We start from the raw sequence: 17,940 nt of genomic DNA on the forward strand, positions 1-17,940 counted from the left end.
TCCACCAAAGCCAGGCGAGGTGAGCCGGCATAAGTGAGGTAGTCGTCTTGTTGCTGTTGCGCACGAGACGGCGCTTGGCCTTTTGCCATTCACTTTCGATCCTTTGCGTGTTGGCGCCTGTCGTAGGATCAACGAAGTTGACACTGTGGTTCACGGTGTGCCAGTCCAAGTTTAGTGGTGTTCCGTTGGCATCCACAAGTGTGGGTATGCACTGGTACGCGGCCCACTCGTCGCTGTACACCGTCGTCCCGGGAAGAATGTGTTTGGCTATCAGTGAACCAAGGGTGGCAGCATCCCTTTTATCCACTTGAAACAGCCTCAACTCCTTCGTGGACACGTGCAGCATGCCGAAAATCTACGGGCCCTTGTTCGAAACGCCACCGTAATTGTTGCGGCGCCTTGGAGGAACACTGTCGCCAGTCAGCAGGCGACCTCGATTCGCCTTGCGCCGACCCCTCAACAAACATTCGTCGATTTGGACGACCTCGCCCACTCCACCCATCGCCGGCTGTGCGCGCAGCTCTTCGAGTGCTACTTCTCTTATATAATTTCTCCAGTCGGTCCGCGTGGTGTTGCTCAATTTAAACTCCTTCTCTGTAAGCTCTCTCGTGTTCCTTGACGAGAACCCTTTCACCATGGCGTACGTGAGCCATATTATTTCGCGTCGAGAGAGTTTTACGTTAGGACGACCAAGTACGTCTTGACAGGCAAAAAAGGAACCTTGGCCCTGCCTACCCTGCAGAGCCTGCGTCCCGCGGAGCTGGGAGAGCTGTTTCCTGCAACGATTGCACCTGAATGTGGGTCTGCTTCCTTTCTTTCCCGGGCGATTGTACGTCACGACTTCTCCACCGCATCCTGGCTCACCTGGATTAAAGCAGAGATCCTTGCAAATACCCCAGTACTCGGACGTCGGTGGCCGCCCCGTTGTTGTTCCGGCTGCCTGAGGTCGAACTGCCGGTCGAAGCGATGGCGCAGGCGACAGTCCGATTTCACGAAGGAAGACCTCTTCCGCGGCAGGGTACCTTATGATGTCGGCGATTTCGACAATGCTGGGGTCTATCCGTGGCGTGGCCATGACGAGACGCTTCCTGATTTGGTAACAGTGTAACTTGCATGGCTAACGTTACGGCATTTTATAAGGGTCATGAGGTGAAAGGGGGATAGAGCGCTCTAACCTTGACAGGGCGCCTACGTGATGCAGCATCAGCGGGGAAAGAGGGGGTGGGTCACGGCGCCGACGTGGCGCGAGCATCTGGGGAGAAAGAGTGGATGGGCCACGGCCCTAACGCCACGCGAGCACCTGCGGAGAAAGACGGGGCGGGCAAAGACGCCTGGAACAAAAAAAACATAAAAAAGCCTTTTCGGACCTCGAACGTTGGCTGACATGGCGCCGACCCGACGCGACGCGAGTGTCTGCGGAGAAAGAGGGGGGGAGGGCAAAGACGCCTGGAATAAAAAAACATAAAAAAGCCTTTTTGTACCTCGAACGTTGGTTGACATGGCGCCGACCCGAAGCGACGCGAGCGTCTGCGGAGGAAGAGGGGGTGGGTCACGGCGCCGACGCGACGCGAGCATATGTGTGAAAATGCGGGATAGGCGAAGACGCCTCGAATCGTACAACACCTAGGTCACGTACTCCACTTCAGTGCCCCTCCTTCTCCACAGCAACGGTGACTTGAGCGGGAGTGCGAACGACGTTACGTGATGCTACGTGATGTGACCAACGTATCACGTAAACAGTACACCACCTAGGGCACGTACTCCACCTCGGTGCATTGGGCGTCGACACATGGCCAAACTTGCTCACGTAAACCTCTTAAATTTCCTTATTTGGTGCTCCCTATCTCGGCGCAATCCCTAAGCTTTAGGATCGTGATCCCTATGAAATGTCGTAACGTTAGTTGTGCAAAGTACATTGTCACCGTTTCAGGAGCTGTCGCGTTATTGGACTGTCGAAGACGCCATCGCTTCGAGCGGGAGTTCGACCTGCAGACAGTCGGGAACAGCACAGAAGCGGCCGCCAACATCCGAGTGATGGGGAATTCGCAAGGACCTCGGCTTAATTATGGTGACCTTGGATGCAGTAAGTCGTCACGTACAATCGCCCCGGCAAAAAAAAAAAAAAAAAAGGCAAGCAGACCCACACTTCAAGTACAATGGTTGCAGGAAACAGCTAGCTGTCCCAGCTCCGCGGGACACTCGCAATGCTGGGTAGACAGGAGCAAGGCTCCTCTTTTTTTTTTTTTTTTTTTTTTGCCTCTCGAGACGTACTTGGTCGTTGCACGTCTCAACGTGAAAGACCTTTTCCTTCGATTAATGGAGGTGATCGCTCGCCGATATCCTGTTTAGGGATCCCTGCCATATCGTGAGTGATGAGCGTGTAGTGAGACATATTATGCCATTTTATTCTTATGTACCCACCCTATTGTTTTATACTGCGCTCTTGAGCTCAGAAACAATTTGTGCTTATTGTGGGTGGGGCCCTGTAAGCGACGGCGGCTCGTCGGCTGGGTCCCATTTACAGGTACGCGCAAGTCGCGCTTAGTTCACTCCATCTGCTTCGATAAAGAAGCCTTCCAGGCGTACATAGCTGTAGCATATCCGACGTACTCCGATTAACCAGCCTTGGAACGCTTATTCATCACATGTATATACGAGTCCGAACGATGTGTCTTGTGCTGACACAGCTAGGGGAAGCGTAGCGTCCCCCATCGTAGCGCGCGGTCGACGCGACACGATCAGCTGAGAGAGAGAAAAAAAGAAAAGTAAGGGGGAAGGGGGGCAGCGCATCCCCTCCTGCGACTCTAATCAGTTTTCCCCGTAATCCCTAATACTGAGACGCGATATCTTAATCGCACAGCTGCGCACACAGCAAGAGAACGCGCCTCGACTTCTGTAATGGGAGGTTCATTCCGTTAATTAAAACGGCCTCTTAATTGCACGGCAGCGCCGCGCTCGACTTCTGCTAGGCGCGGTATATTCCGTTAATTAAAGCGGAATTGAAACGGCCTCTTAATTGCACGGCAGCGCCGCGCTCGACTTCTGCTAGGCGCGGTATATTCCGTTAATTAAAGCGGAATTGAAACGGCCTCTTAATTGCACGCTGCTCGACTTCTGCTAGGCTCGGTTCATTCCGTTAATTAAAACGGAATTGAAACGGCCTCTTAATTGCACGGCAGCACCGCGCTCGACTTCTGCTAGGCGCGGTATATTCCGTATAAACAAAACGAATTCTGTAATGCGCGGTTCATTCCGTTAATTAAAACGGAATTAAAACGGCCTTTTAATTGCGCAGCAGCGCCGCGCTCGACCTCTGCTAGGCTCGGTCCATTCCGTTAATTAAAACGGAATTAAAACGGCCTCTTAATTGCACGGCAGCGCCGCGCTCGACTTCTGCTAGGCGCGGTATATTCCGTTAATTAAAACGGCCAGCGTCGCTCATGCACTCGCAAAATTCACCGCGGATAGCACCAAACTCTTACAGAGAAGCCACAATTACAGGAGAAAAGTTTTCAGCCAAGAAGTGCACCGCGGATAGCACCAAACTCTTGCGGAAAAGCCACAACTACAGAAAAAAACTTTTCTGCCAAATTTAGCAGCAGTCTGGCAACAACCACCCTTCCAGTCTGGCAACCACTTATGCAACGCCAAATAGAACCTTGCCGTTTCGCCTCCAACTCAATTCGGCGCAGGTCCAAAAGCCTTGGCAGGGCTTTCCTTTGCGAGCAAGGCCACAGAACACCTACCCCGCTGGTGCAGCAGCCTCACGGCAACGCTATGCGAAAGTGCGGGGAGCTACAGCGCGATGACACAGTTAGGCCAGCGGAAATGCATAGCCTCAAGCATGACCTACTACACTCCTGACCTGTTCAGATAGCGGGGTTCCTATGGGAGCGCGTGTCCCCGCTCTCGTTCAATCGCTCGCCGTAGGTGGCGCTACCTATAACCTGTTCGTCTGCTTCTTTACGGTTGTTTTGTAGGCGCTGGTATAAGAATGCCTGCTTTCTGTGGTGAACTGTCGGCATATATGTGACTATTTCTTCCCATACATTGCTGGTCAAGTAAGCTGTTCAGTGCGCTTAAGAATTTATAGCACACTGGTTGACAAACGTGGAAACCCGTGGATTTACATGATTTTGGACAGCCTATGCGTTGTCGCGTGCATTTTATTGCAAAAAAAATTCTGAATGTCTTTTAGTATTATTATTTCTGGATATTTCTAAATTGTGGATCATAAATTCGCACTACGAGTGCTTTGTTGGTTAAAATTTGACTACAAAGAGTGAAGGTGACGTCAGCGAACAGGTGCTGCCTAGCGCCACGCCGCTCGTAGGTGACGGCCCTAGCGGCAGAAGGTATGAACTAGAACGTGGGCGCTGGAAGAGGTGCTCTCTGGGCAGGTCAGGAGTGTAGTAGGTCATGGCCTCAAGAGCGTCGGGCCGCGGTGCATTGTGGGGGGCTCTATCCGCTCGTCTTTGTAAACTTGCAACCCTGACAGAGCATCGACGGCGTGCCCACATTGCCTAGCAACCAGTGCAAAAAAGCACGTGACTTCCGTCACACTTTTTTTTCTGCCGCTTGGATAGCGCGAGCCTCTCCGCACTTCCTCCGTGTTCTCCTCAGTCTTCTTTCCTCCATGCAGAGGAATCGCAATCACGTCTCTCTCCTTTCTTGGCGGCTGTGTTGGGGGCACGGAGGAAGTGGCTGGGGGTTCGCCAGTTTATTCCTTCCTCCATGAGGGTTCGAGTGACTGTGGAATGCGGTGGCAACAAGCCGTTTTAACGTGTGGAGTCTCATACCGTAGCTTTGACGATTGCTTTCACGACACTTACGTGATATTATTAGGCACGTCATTTTAGTGCGTTGTATAGTCGAGCACTTTTCCACGATGGCTTCGGTGTGGTGGCTACTTGTAACTGTAGCGACGGTTGTGAGTAGCTTAGCATCAGGTGAGCACGTTCTTCTTTTTTTTCCAGTTTTTTCCCCTTTGTTTCCATTCATGCCCAGATTCATGACCTTCGATCAGTCATCGCTACTCCTTGGCAAGAATCTTGCCATGAATGTTGTATTGCTTTCTACAATTAATGAAAGTGACGCTGCTTTTCGGCATGCAGAACCGACGCCTGTTCGTTATCCGGTCACACCCTCATCTAAGCCTCAAACACGCTCCGTTTCGCTCAACATCGGCACCGCTTCTAATTTTTTTTAAGCTGCTCTCTTGCAGCTGTTTACTTGCAACGGTAGGCTCTTGCCATATTCAAGCTTCATTAATTTCTTTCTTTTCACTGGACTGTGTGCATTAAGGGAAAAGCGTTGAGTTACCTTCAATGAACCTATGAGCTTGCCGCTCTCTTTGGAACGCTTCATTGCGCACGAATTCGCCGCGGGCGTTGCCACTTCGACCTGTCAAGCATGTTTTGTTAACGGCTGGACGCGCGGGCGGCATTTCCTTGGCGTATTTTGAAAACGATCGGTTGCGCGGTTGTTGTAGGAACGAAATATCGTGCTGTCATTGTAGAGGGCGCCGTGCGCTATAGAGGGCGCCATGCCTTGCCCTCTATGCTAATGGCCGACAATATAGTGCTAATGGCCGTCAACAAGGAAGATTTGCTGAGATTGATGGACATCTGTGGTAATGAGGGAGATAGATTAGATTTTAGATTCAGTAAGGAAAAATCAGCAGTCATGATGTTAATGATAATGAAGGTAGTGAGCTTAGAATACAGGAGGTCACGCTAGAGATAAGATAAATACAAATGTCTGGGCGTATGAATAAGCAATAGGGACCGAGTACCTAAGGGAACACGAAATATACGTGACGACTAAAAGTAACAGGAATGCAGCAGTGATGAAAAATAGGGAACTGTGGAACTACAATAGGTGTGATGTTGTGAGAGGAATATGGAAAGGGGTTATAGTTCCTGGGCTGACGTTCGGCAATGCGGTCTTGTGCATGAGATCAGCAGTTCAAGCAAGATTAGAAATTAAGCAACGGGGAATAGATAGGCTTGCTTTAGGAGCTCACGGGAATACACCAAATTGGGGAGTACAAAGTGATATGGGATGGACATCATTTGAGGACAGGGAAGCTAGCAGCAAGATAAAATTTGAGAAGCGATTGAGAGGAATGGAGGAGGAGCGTTGGGCTAGGAAGGTTTTCAGCTACTTGTACATGAAGAATGTCGGTACAAAATGGAGGAATCGAACCAGGAAATTGACTGTACATACTTTGAAAACAGCAGGTGGCCAACCAAAAAGAATTATCGGTTAAGAAGACAGTGAAGGAAACGGAGACTGACATGTGGAGAATTGGCATGATTAAGAAGTCTGCACTAGAGATCTATCGAACTTTTAAGCAGGAAATTGCCATGGAAAGGATCTATGATAATACTCAGGGGTAGTTCTCTACTGTTTGAGTCCAGGACGGGAGTATTGCAAACCAAAACATATCGGGTCAAATACAAAGGGGTCGACACAGTATGCAATGTGTGTGGAGAGGAAGAAGAAACTGCCAAACACTTCATAATGTTCTGTAAAGGGCTTCAACCTATAGCTCAGGATGATGGCGCAGTTTTTTAAATCACCGGTTTAGGGACAGGGAGGGCAAAACAGACTTTAAGTGGGTAGAATTAACTAGAAGGAGGTTATCTGATTGGGGGCTAAAGTCAAGGCAAGAGTGAAAATTTAACCATTCACTGCAATGTACCAGTCCTATACTTCACTATTGAAAGGAAAAAAAATAAATTTAGTTGGTGGTTCACTAAGTATTACGACAAGGTGGCGTTAGCCGCCGCCCGATCTAAAAAGTACAGCCACATCAATCCATCCATCCATCCATCCATAGGGTGGTCGAATAAAGCTAGGGCGATTCGTTTGGTCAACCTGCCTTCAAGTCACTGATGTAGACTTGCCTAGCGTCAGTCTGCATGTCGCATCGTACATGGTGGTGCATCGTACATGGTGTCAGTAATGTCCCTTAATAGAGAAAGTAGCTATACTCTCCTCCATATTCTCTTTAATGTGTCCAACCTTCCTCTCCCAAGTGTCCAAACCTTATCTGTATTCTCTCCCACCGTGCGGCGCCAACCCTATGAACCGGCCCGCGCCACTTTACTATCAAGAATGTCATGTCTTGCTGATAACGCACGCAACGTTGATGGCCGCGAAGTGCCGGAACCGTGGTAGTAACGCGAAGAAAGCATGCGAAGTAGAGACGTCGATTGCAGTTGTGTGGCAAAAAAACACCCCAAATACTCGAGTTTTTATTACAGTGTATGCCTTGGAAGGCGGCCGCAGGAACGCCTGCTAAAATGGTATTGCTTTAGCACAGCTTAGTTAGAGTGTGAAGTTTTTTTTTTTTTAACTAGACTGCTTTAAAGACCTCGGTTCGTAGAAATTTCTGTGTTGGCGGCGTCGGCAGCAGCGTCTTTCTCTCGCATTTCTCTGACTCTTTCCTTTCATGACACTTGATGTGACAAGAGCACTAGCGTTGTGATATCGCGGCGGTGCAGTAATCATTGGTTTAAAAAGATGCGTATAGATATAATAGCAAACGTTTGAATATCTGCTTATAACTTTGTGATCCTCATTTATGGATTTTATCGTTTATTTTTTTAAGCTGATGTCTTACTGATTTACCCAAGTGCCATTTCTCTTGCAATTGTTATGTAAAACAGCTAGTAGGACCAGTAAACGCTGACAGCACCGGCAGATTGAGAGAGCTGCAAAATTTTAATATTTTGCTAGTTTGTTGACGTACTTGTAGAAAATATTCAGCGCTGACGAAAGAAATTCACATTAATCGTTAGGGTCATGGGCAATCGATTGCATAGCAGCCATAACATAATTCAGACTGCTCAGGTGCTGTTTTTATTTGACGTGCCTCCTGACGCTTTGTTCGGGAAACATACAGAGGAACAAAAGATGACATTAACAAAGTGAAATGAAAAATGCTTGGTGAAATGTAGCTGTAAAAGAGACTTTCAGAGCCCTCGGTTAATGAAACACGCTGCCTTTCAACCATGCGCATCAGCATCATTAGAAAGGATTCAAGTAGTCTATCATAGACTGGATACTGCGGCACGCATACGAATACTCTTACTTCGGCACTTACTCTGTGCTGTGTTAAGTGCGATCTGAGAAGCGTCTGTACGGACTTAAATCTGCATTTGTACTCTCAAGAACACACGAACGACTTCTGGCAATATGGTATGGCAAGAAGGGTTAAATGTTTGCACGCGAACACTCTGAAGTATCATCGCTTCAACTTCGAATAATCTCACTTGGTTGGATGGCAGTGCCTTTTTGCTTGCACAGAAAACGTTCTCTGCAACTTTTGTAACTTCGATCACACCTGCGTAATGGCTAGTGAGCAACAGGTGTGACGTAGAAAAGTTCTTCATCTGAATTAGCCTGCAACTAGCAGCACTAGAGGCTAGAGAAGCCTTGCAGTGTTCGCAGTTAAGTCTCTTTGTTATTTTCGATACAACGTATCCTGCTAGGTAGACTAGAGACTCCTCTCCTTCTGTGCTCAAGTCTAGAATGTCAGAAGGAACAGTTGCAGTGGGTTCTCCACTGTTCCTTTCCCGCATTCAAGCTTACGAGCAAAAAGCCTTCGTCGTCTGAGTAACTGCTGTGCGTAAGCGGCTTTAGAAATTGTGCTGCGCTCTGAAGTCTACACTAGAATTCATAGAGGCGTGGAACGCGGTTTTTTGCTTGCAAAGTTGAAAACAAGTTCTCAAGTCTATCTTGACTAAACCTACTCCTGGAACTTGTATTTATTGAGTAGCATCTCTTGCAGTTCGAGAGCAGAGAGTGTCGACAAAATCATGCCTGTTTGAACAGGCTTCCATACCGATTTTGTCTGTGCACCAACAGAAATTTTAGAAAACAGCTCCACTGTCTCATTCAGAAATGATACGCTGTCTTCATAGGCTCCTTCAACTGCGCTGCTAAAGGCGAGCTTGGTAGTCCTAGATGTTAGCAAGTGAAATGAGCGAAAAATCACTGCAACAAATTAAGCCTTCGAAAGCGCATTCTTTGATATGATCCATCTCTACCAAAAGGTGCAAACCAGCTGATGTGTCGTTGTGAAATAAACTGTAGGCCGTGCTGACTTTCATTTTGTCATGGTGACTAGGGTCTAAACAGGCCGAATTTAGGTGAGGGGCTAGTTTCAGCTCAGATTTAGCGTCACGTTGGACAAGAATTTTTATAAATTCGAGATTAACAACGTTTTTCAATAAGTCATTTTTCTAGACTACATTATCAGGAAGATCAATTAGCTGAGCTCTAGTCAAGTGATTTTTCAACAAACTCTTGAGCAAGTGTGGCACATCAGCAAAAAACCACAGTTTTCATTCAGACCCACAGGGGTGAACGCAACTCATGTGTGGCCTGCTGTCTTCCCATGAGAATACCGAAACTCTTCCAAAGCGCCAGGTTTCCACCCGCCAAGTCTGAAGTCACTGCATGAATTTTCAGCCCAAGTGACTCACAGGCCGTTAAGATGTGAATGATCTCTTCCTTCATAGCTAGAGCACTTAATGAATTGCCCGTTCAATGATACGCAGTAGTTTGCTTCCATCTGGTTGACAGTCCACCCAACATGAACACTAAGCCATGGGTAGCTAAGGTATCTTTCGGCAGAGAACCATCAGCTAGAGGAAGTGTAGGAGGGCTGAAAACACACCGGGATGAATGATCGTAAACAAGCCCCGGTGTGAGTTGCATTTCGTCGATCATTAATGTGGCGTGGCATTCATGAGGCTTCATGAGGTTCACCTAGGGGAAAAAATATAACCAATCCTCAGAAGAGATACAAAGTCCGCTGTAAACACATTTATATATAGATACATAAGTAGTGCTAACATCATTTCTGGGAAACAGGAAAGAGCACAATGCCGTAGACGCTAGGACAAGGACCTGAATGGAAGCCCTGATATCCTCCTTGAGTCTACTCTGTGTGGTCTCTTTGATGATTACTCAAAATTCGAGATGATTAACGAGCCTAGCCTCTAAAGTTGGCAAAAGTTAATAATAATCACCGAATCAAAAATATTTAAGCCCTATTTATACTCTGAAATGAAAGTAACATAGCATTATTACAATGAGAAGCATGAGGGTGCAGAAGCTCATATATTAATTAACAGAATGATTAATGCTATTACCTATTTATAGCACCAAATTTAATCCTGCGATGTTTTTTTTAGGTATAAAAAAGTCGTCTTAAGCGTACCTTCTCCCTTAGAGGTTCGAGCATGTCTTGAAGAAGCCCAGGCTGAAACTTGAAGCTCTCTAGATGGCGTTGGAGTGTACGCTCAGCCGGAAACAGAAAACCACTATCTCGCACTAAAGAGTACCCTTGAGAAATGCAGGACAGACGAAGCTTAAGTGCTTTCACCAGTGTGTTGGCCTCCCAGCACATCCCCTTCGTTGAAAGCTGCTCTAGGAAACTCATTTGGTCATCACTGAAGAGATGTTTGATTTTTGACTCCAGCACTTCTTTTTCTAGTTCACTTTTAAGGTATCTGCTCTTGGCAAATGCTAGCTTTCTCTTCGATTCTTTTTGAAGGCGCTCCAGCTCGGGTATGCGATCTAACAGGGCGTGGTGTGCTGTTAAAGAAAACCACACAACCACACATATATGATATCTAACAGACACTAATGCCAAGGAATGTATAGGGGAAGTTATTAGACCCAATTGTAATGTAAATATGAAGAAAGAAAAGTGGGTGAAAAGATAACTTGCCGTGGGCAGGATCCGAACCTGCGACCTTCGAATAACGCGTTCGATGCTCTACCACTGAGCTACCACGACAGCTATCCCCCCCCCCCCCCCAGCCACTCTATTGGGTATCTATGTCAAATTAAACGTGGGAGTGTCAGTCAGCACCACTAGTAGCCATGGCGGCGAGTGTGGCACACTCTTTATGAGCCTGTTTGGCGTCACGTAGCACGTGAACTTATTACGAGCTGGCAGCTGACCAATAGTCCCTCGTATACAATCTAACGGCACCAAGTCTGCCAGTACGAGACCCTCATTAATGAATAAGGGGAAGAAGTGTATACTTAAGGGCTCGTTTTTCGTGTTTTCACAGAATGAGATAACTGACAATAATGCCAAGGAATATATAGGGGAAGTTATTAGACCCAATTGTAATGTCAACAAAGAAAAGTGCATGAAAAGATAACTCGCCGTGGGCAGGAACCGAACCTGCGACCTTCGAATAATGAGTTCTTCTCCTATACATTCCGTATACCAATTCAACTTGGTCTACATTCCGGGCTAAGAGCTAGGCACTGCCGATACTCTTTCAAGGGCTTTGGACGAGAAGCCATCGATTAGTCCAGTGGATGTGCTAGAGGAGTTCGTGGAATCGCAAGTGGCAGTGGTCACTGACACGAAGCTGGTTACTGTAGAAGATGTCTGCAGGCGCCAAGAACTCGACGGCGAATGCATCCAGCTCATCAAGTATTGTACCCAGGGCTGGCCTCGTTGAGACAGGCTTCCAGATCACATTAAGAAGTACTGGGACCATCGAGGAGATCTCTCTTTTCGCGATGGTGTCCTGCTCAAGGGTAACCGCTTTGTCATCCCGACTTCACTGAAAACGGATGAGCTCGATCTTATCCATGAAGGCCACCAAGGTATCAACCAATGCCGGTGGAGAGCACAAGACTCCGTGTGGTGGTACGGGCTTTCGCAGCAAATACGGAACAAAGTCAGTCGCTGTAGGCTGTGCGCAGCCAGAAGAGCACAACGAAGTGAGCCATTCATTGTGACGGAAACTCCAACGCAACCATGGCAAGAAGTCGGAATGAACTTATTCACTCACAGGGGACACTATCTTCTAGTGGTAGATTATCGTTCTCGCTATCCTGAAGTCACCTACATGCGAAGCACAAACTTTGAGGCAGTCATCAATGCTGTCAAAAGCATTTTAGTGCATTTTGGCATTCTCGAAGTTAACAAAGCGACGATGACCGCTGTTCGCTTCACGTGCATTCGCTACTTTTGTGAAACACTATGGCTTCCAACACATCACTCAAGTCCAAACTACCGGCAGTCTAACGGGGAAGTTGAGAGGATGGTGCGTACGGTCAACGAATTGTTGGAGAAAGCAGATGATCCTTTTCTGGCACTTCTGTCTTACACAGACACTGCAGGCGTTACAGGGTTTCGCCCAGCGCAGCTCCTCATGGGCCGCAGCCTGTGAACCAGACTTCCCAAGCCGGCGGATTGCCTCCAACCGCGCTGGCTTAAGCCCGAAGTTGTGAAGTGCTAAGACGAACAAATAAGAAGAGGACAGAAGAAAGACTTCGATCGTCCTCATGCGGCTACTGTCCTTCCTCCACTGGAGACGGGAGACACGGTGTGGGTTCGAGAGGTTAAAGAAACGGCGTGCGTTTTCAGCTCAGTCTCCAAGCTTCGCTCGTACGTTGTAGAAACGCCTACCGCAGTGCTTGTGCACAATAGAATGCATCTAGTGCCCTATTCGGATTCAAGGACGAGCCAAGTCAACGAGCCAGCTTCCCTAGCGAACAACGAAAGACGTTTCCAGATCACATTAAGAAGTACTGGAACCATCGAGGAGATCTCTCTTTGCGCGATGGCTAGCGTAGGTCTGCATGTTGCATCGTACATGGTGGCACATCGTACAGTCAGGGCAATCTGCAATCAAGTAGCATTATGACAGCTTATTGGCTCGTTCTTATCTACAACCATTGGACAGCAGCGCTAGCTTCTACAAGCTGGGAGTACAGGTGATTCTTGAGATGTAATTACTATGGTGATGGATGCCGTCAACGCAGGCCCATCAGCTTAGTGTAATCATGATTATGGGGGCGGGGCTCGTCATAATAGTGATGCAGCTATAGTGATGGGCCCCATCACCGTGAAACATAGTTCCATACAATAATACCGCGAAGGGAATCTGGCGCTAGTGTGTACGCAGGCTCTTTTAGCGGCGCTTATACCCTCATGGGAATTATGGGAAGTACAGGCTTCGGATCCGCTTCAGATGGATTGCATTCTTGAGATTCGCGACACTTATTTTCTAAGTGTAAAACAAAGTAATATGAACTTATATCCAATTGAAACTTGCTTCAATTATTTGTACGCAAACTTTATTGCAAAAAGCTTTTGTGACCAGGCGGCAAAAGTGAAACCTGGGCAGGCAAATTTAATCATCAGGGTATGCATCGCTCAGTCATTGCGTTTCAGTTTTGGCATCAAGATTTATTAAATTATTTTTTCAACACTTGAAACAAACATGCTTGTTTTTCTCTTGGGAGTATGTATTATCTATTTACAAAAATAACAGTATAGTATTAAATGAGAAACACTTATAGTATAGTTTCATCTTCTTCGACGCTAGGTGCACATGTTCCAGTGGTCTGCCCCCTACGCATCTCTGGTTTTGTTGTGAGATTGAGTCAGCGAAGCGTGATGATGAGTCTTCTTAGCTTTGTGATGGCATTCTTGAGATTCGCGACGCTTATTTTCTAAGTGTAAAACAAAGTAATATGAACTTATATCCAATTGAAACGTGCTTCAATTATTTGTACGCAAACTTTATTGCAAAAAGCTTTTGTGACCAGGCGGCAAAAGTGAAACCTGGGCAGGCAAATTTAATCATCAGGGTATGCATCGCTCAGTCATTGCGTTTCAGTTTTGGCATCAAGATTTATTAAATTATTTTTTCAACACTAGAAACAAACATGCTTGTTTTTCTCTTGGGAGTATGTATTATCTATTTACAAAAATAACAATATAGTATTAAATGAGAAACACTTATAGTTTCATCTTCTTTGACGCTAGGTGCACATGTTCCAGTGGTCTGCCCCCTACGCATCTCTGGTTTTGTTGTGAGATTGAGTCAGCAAAGCGTGATGATGAGTCTTCTTAGCTTTGTAATCGTTTTGCAGTCGATTTAAAATGAGTTTAGGCAAGACGCGCTCGTGAAAAACATGAACTCGAGGCAGTATCCTGCATCGACATGGGATGCTACATCTATGCACAGCGGTGAGTGGATGATGCTTCGTGAAACTGTGAAATGCGACTTGTAACGTTCCAACGTGACAGAAAATCAGGAGATCTAGTGTTCGTCAGCCTACTCAAACAACAAAATCGCTGCTTCAGCCTTTTTCACCACACCCCAGTACCCACGCTGCGCGAAGAACAAAACTGAAACTGTAGAAAAAAGTCCGTAGACACTTCGCTAGCTAACCCTATTCAATCCGAATCCGGTACTTCGTATAATTCCCATGGAGGTACATGATCGCAGCGCCAGATTTCTCTCTAGGTATTATTGTATGAAACTCTATGCCATGAAGCAATGACTATTGGCGAGAGGGTTCGTTGCCGTAAATTTGTAGTCGTTTTAGATGCTATTGCCTAGTTGTTCTGTTGGCGCAGTGGGTTGACGCGCAGTTGGGAATGCGGTCGTCCTGCAGGTTCTCAGTTTTACCTACATTTTATTATTTTTGTATTTAATTTTTTTATTGTAATGTATCAATATTGACGTTACTGCTTTCAAGGTGGCGTAATTTTGCTTTTGTACAAGAAAATCACGTCGCTGTTTGTGCCGGTTGTTAGCCCTACCAAAGTGATTTCTCGAAGTGCAGTGGGTATACATTGTTGGCGTGCGACTTGAGTTCGAGTCGCACTGACCAACTGTACTTTTCTCTTTCTTTTTGGCTTTCAATATTTTTTCGAGTAATGTTGCCTATTTTAAAGGCAGCATCCTACATTTAAGCGATGGGAGGAGCCACTGACCAGCGAGAACCTGGGCGATGAGCTGAGTCGAGGTTCTCGCTGACGGAGCCGGCTTGCTGAGTGGTAGCTGCCACATAGCCTTGGTCTGAGGAAGAAACGACAACATCGGTAAAGGAAAAACCACTACATCTTTGAGGTAGACGAGACACGATTGCCACTTGAGTCTAGAGCGCACGGTGTCCATCATACTCTGGTAGGTAGCGGGAGCAGAGCACAAACCGAAAGGGAGCACTTTGAACTTTAGTCCGCCTGGGGGTCACAAATGCCATCTTCTCGCGATCTCGTTCGTCCACCTCGATCTGCCAATACCCACTTTTTAAGTCCAATGATGAAAAAAAGTGAGCATTGCGTAACTTATTCAATGCATCATCGATCCGCCGAAGTGGGTAAACATCACACTTCGCGACTTTGTTCAACTTTCTGTATCAACGCAAAATCGCAGAGTGTTGTCCTTCTTTTTGACTAGCACTACCGGTGATGCCCACGGAGTGTTCGATGGCTGGATTACATCATCGTTGAGCATTTCCTGCACTTGGTTCTTGATGACTTCCCTTTCTTTTGGCGCTACTCGGTATGGGCGCTGATGCACAGGTCTCACGTGTTCTTCGACCACGATGCGGTGCTTTGCGACGGGAGTACGTCCGACTTTCGACGAAGTGGAGAAGCACTCAGCGAACTCTCTGATGAGGTCAGCAATCTGTTGTTTCTGAGATGACGAGAGCTCTCTCTCAATGTCTACTGATTGGAGTACATTATCTACTGTCTCTGAAGCTTTATCAAGAGTGCAAACATCTGAGACTTGCACGTACTCATGCGCCGCAATGCTACGGATGTTCCCTTCGCGACATGCAGCAGCTCATTTCCAAAGTTGGTTATTAGGACATACGCACATTCATCACGAAGGGTCACCAGGCCTCTTGCCACGCATATTCTTTTTTCTAGTAGCAGTCCAATGTTTCCGTCCGCTATTCCGTCACAGTCACGGAGAACTTCACTACTCAGAAGAACGGTCACACTGGAACGTGGCGGCACGGTTACATCTTCGTCCACAATGCGTAGAGGTAGAACGATTGGTTTATCCACGTGACAGATTGCGAAGGCATTCTCTGTAGGTAACGAAACCTGGGACTCTTGTAAGTCGATGACTGCATTGTTTGTTTGCAAGAAGTCCATGTCTATAATCAGTTCACGGGAGCATTCAGGAAGCACCATAAAGCTGCCGACATACACGAATCCTCTTATTCCTATCCTTGCGGTGCATAACCCCACGGGACCAACTAAGCGCCCTCCAGCGGTACGTATTTGATGTCCGGTCCATTCAGTCATTACCTTCTTCAGCTTCTTTGCGAAAGCATTATTGACAACAGAATAGTCTGCACCAGTGTCTATTAGCGCAATGGCATCGACCTCGTCGATCGTGACTAATATCTCGGAGGTAACGTCGCCCATACTATACTTGTCCGTCGTTGAGTAACTGCCACCGTCCTGTCGGGCTAACAATGGATGCTCTTCAGTTGTCAGTATATCAGCGGCCTCACCTCCAGAGGTGGCTGTCTCTAGTTTTCCCGCCGTGGGCTAGGTGAACGTGGTCTTCAAAGATATGATGACGGACGAGGACTCGGCGACCGATAGCGCATCGGTGCTGTCCAATGTGGCTCCCGTTGTTGCGTGTCTTGAGGTGAATAGCCGTGAGGACAAGTACTCTTCGATTTAATAGGGCCGTTCACCGTTCCTCAAGCATGGTGCATTGACTGGAAAACCACGCAGCCCCGCTCGACGATACTGGCACACCCGGTAAAGGTGACCTGCTTCTACGCAGTGGTAGCAGAGGGGCCGCCGGTCTACAGTGCACCATACATCGCTCTTACGTGATATTGCTTCCGGCATTGGTAGTGGTGTACTCGGAGAAAACGTCGGAGGCATCACAGCAGTCGTAGCCGTCCGATTCATGCGTCCGAGGTCAATTCGTACAACTTGCGCTTACGACAACTGAGGCGGAGGCCCCGGCCGTGCGCGCTGTAGCACCTGAGGTTGTGGTTGAAGAACCGCTTGCCGCACTTCTTCACGCACAACGGCTGCAAACGATGACATCGCTGGATGACCTTGAATCATTTGTATTTTCTGAAGTTCTTCCCTTACGACAGCCCTCACCATTTCACGCAAGAGGTCAATGTTACTCGTGAGGGTTGTCGACGCCGTGCTAACAGATGAGACGCTTACGTCCCTGTTGTATTGGCGAGCGCGCTGCTGCAGGGTCTTTTCTATCATTGACGCCTCTAATCTGAACTCAGCAAGGTGGATTATGCACCAGGCCTGCAAAAAGCTCCTCCTTCACTCCACGCATCAGGTGCCGCAAGTTCTTTTGCTCAGCCATGTTCGGGTCGGCCCGGCGGAACAGTCGGGACATGTTTTCAATGTACATGGCGACGCTCTCGTTGTTGCGTTGGTTTCGCGTCTGAAGAGTGGCCTCTGCCTTTTCTTTGTGGTCCGTGTTTGGGTATGTAGCAAGAAATTCTCTCCGAAAGTCGTCCCACGACAATAAGGACGCTTCGTGGTTTTCGAACCACGTACGCGCAGAATCTTGCAGTGCCTCGTAGACGTAGCAAAGTTTCTGGTCTTCGTCCCAACCGTTCAGTCTGGGAACGCGTTCGAACCCGTGGAGCTAGTCCTCGGAATCCTCGAAAATATTACCATGGAAGACCTCTGGTATTCGGGGCGGGTCCACGACGATATGAGATAGAAATGAAGTCGCTTGGGCGGCCATTGCAGGGGCTCCGGAACTTACGGCCTCCACTGGTCTTGAAGAATCGAAGAGGGCACCAAACTCGGGCTGCTCACCTCGTAGGCGGCGACTTGTGCGTTGGTGCACGGGAGTCAACTACGCTGGCTCTAACCTTCGGGTTTCTGTGCTATGTTCTCTAACCTGAGGTGGGCTTGGAATCATACCCAGCACCTCCACCAATTTGTAACGAACTAATACAACGCCGAAAGCTAAAACAACTATTTATTTATGGCAAACTTGTGCCCATCAACTAAATACAAAAAGGTTGTTCTGAGCTCGCTAGTGAAGAACCTCGTCAACGTCTTCTTTATGCGTCTCGCCACGTGCCGCTCCTTCGAAAAACCGCCAGCCTTCTTTTTCCAGTGCGTCATGTGGTGAC

The 17,940-nt window shown here is 47.6% G+C and overlaps 1 protein-coding gene across 3 annotated transcripts in view; it reads left to right on the forward strand.

Annotated features, from left to right (window-relative positions):
• Positions 1-1,866: 1,866 nt before the first annotated feature.
• Positions 1,867-17,940, forward strand: part of bou (glycosylphosphatidylinositol anchored membrane protein boudin) — a 59,703-nt gene continuing 43,629 nt past the window's right edge. For 2 of the 3 annotated variants that reach the window (XM_075881066.1, XM_075881068.1), the window contains exon 1: positions 1,867-2,083. In XM_075881066.1, coding sequence (XP_075737181.1) covers positions 1,882-2,083 — 202 coding nt within the window. In that variant the 5' untranslated portion in view covers positions 1,867-1,881. Of the gene's footprint in view, positions 2,084-4,621; positions 4,950-17,940 lie in introns of those variants that run through there. The other variant, XM_037412938.2, reaches the window with a different exon arrangement.

Source organism: Rhipicephalus microplus, chromosome X, assembly GCF_043290135.1.
Source record: "Rhipicephalus microplus isolate Deutch F79 chromosome X, USDA_Rmic, whole genome shotgun sequence".
Taxonomy (NCBI): domain Eukaryota; kingdom Metazoa; phylum Arthropoda; class Arachnida; order Ixodida; family Ixodidae; genus Rhipicephalus; species Rhipicephalus microplus.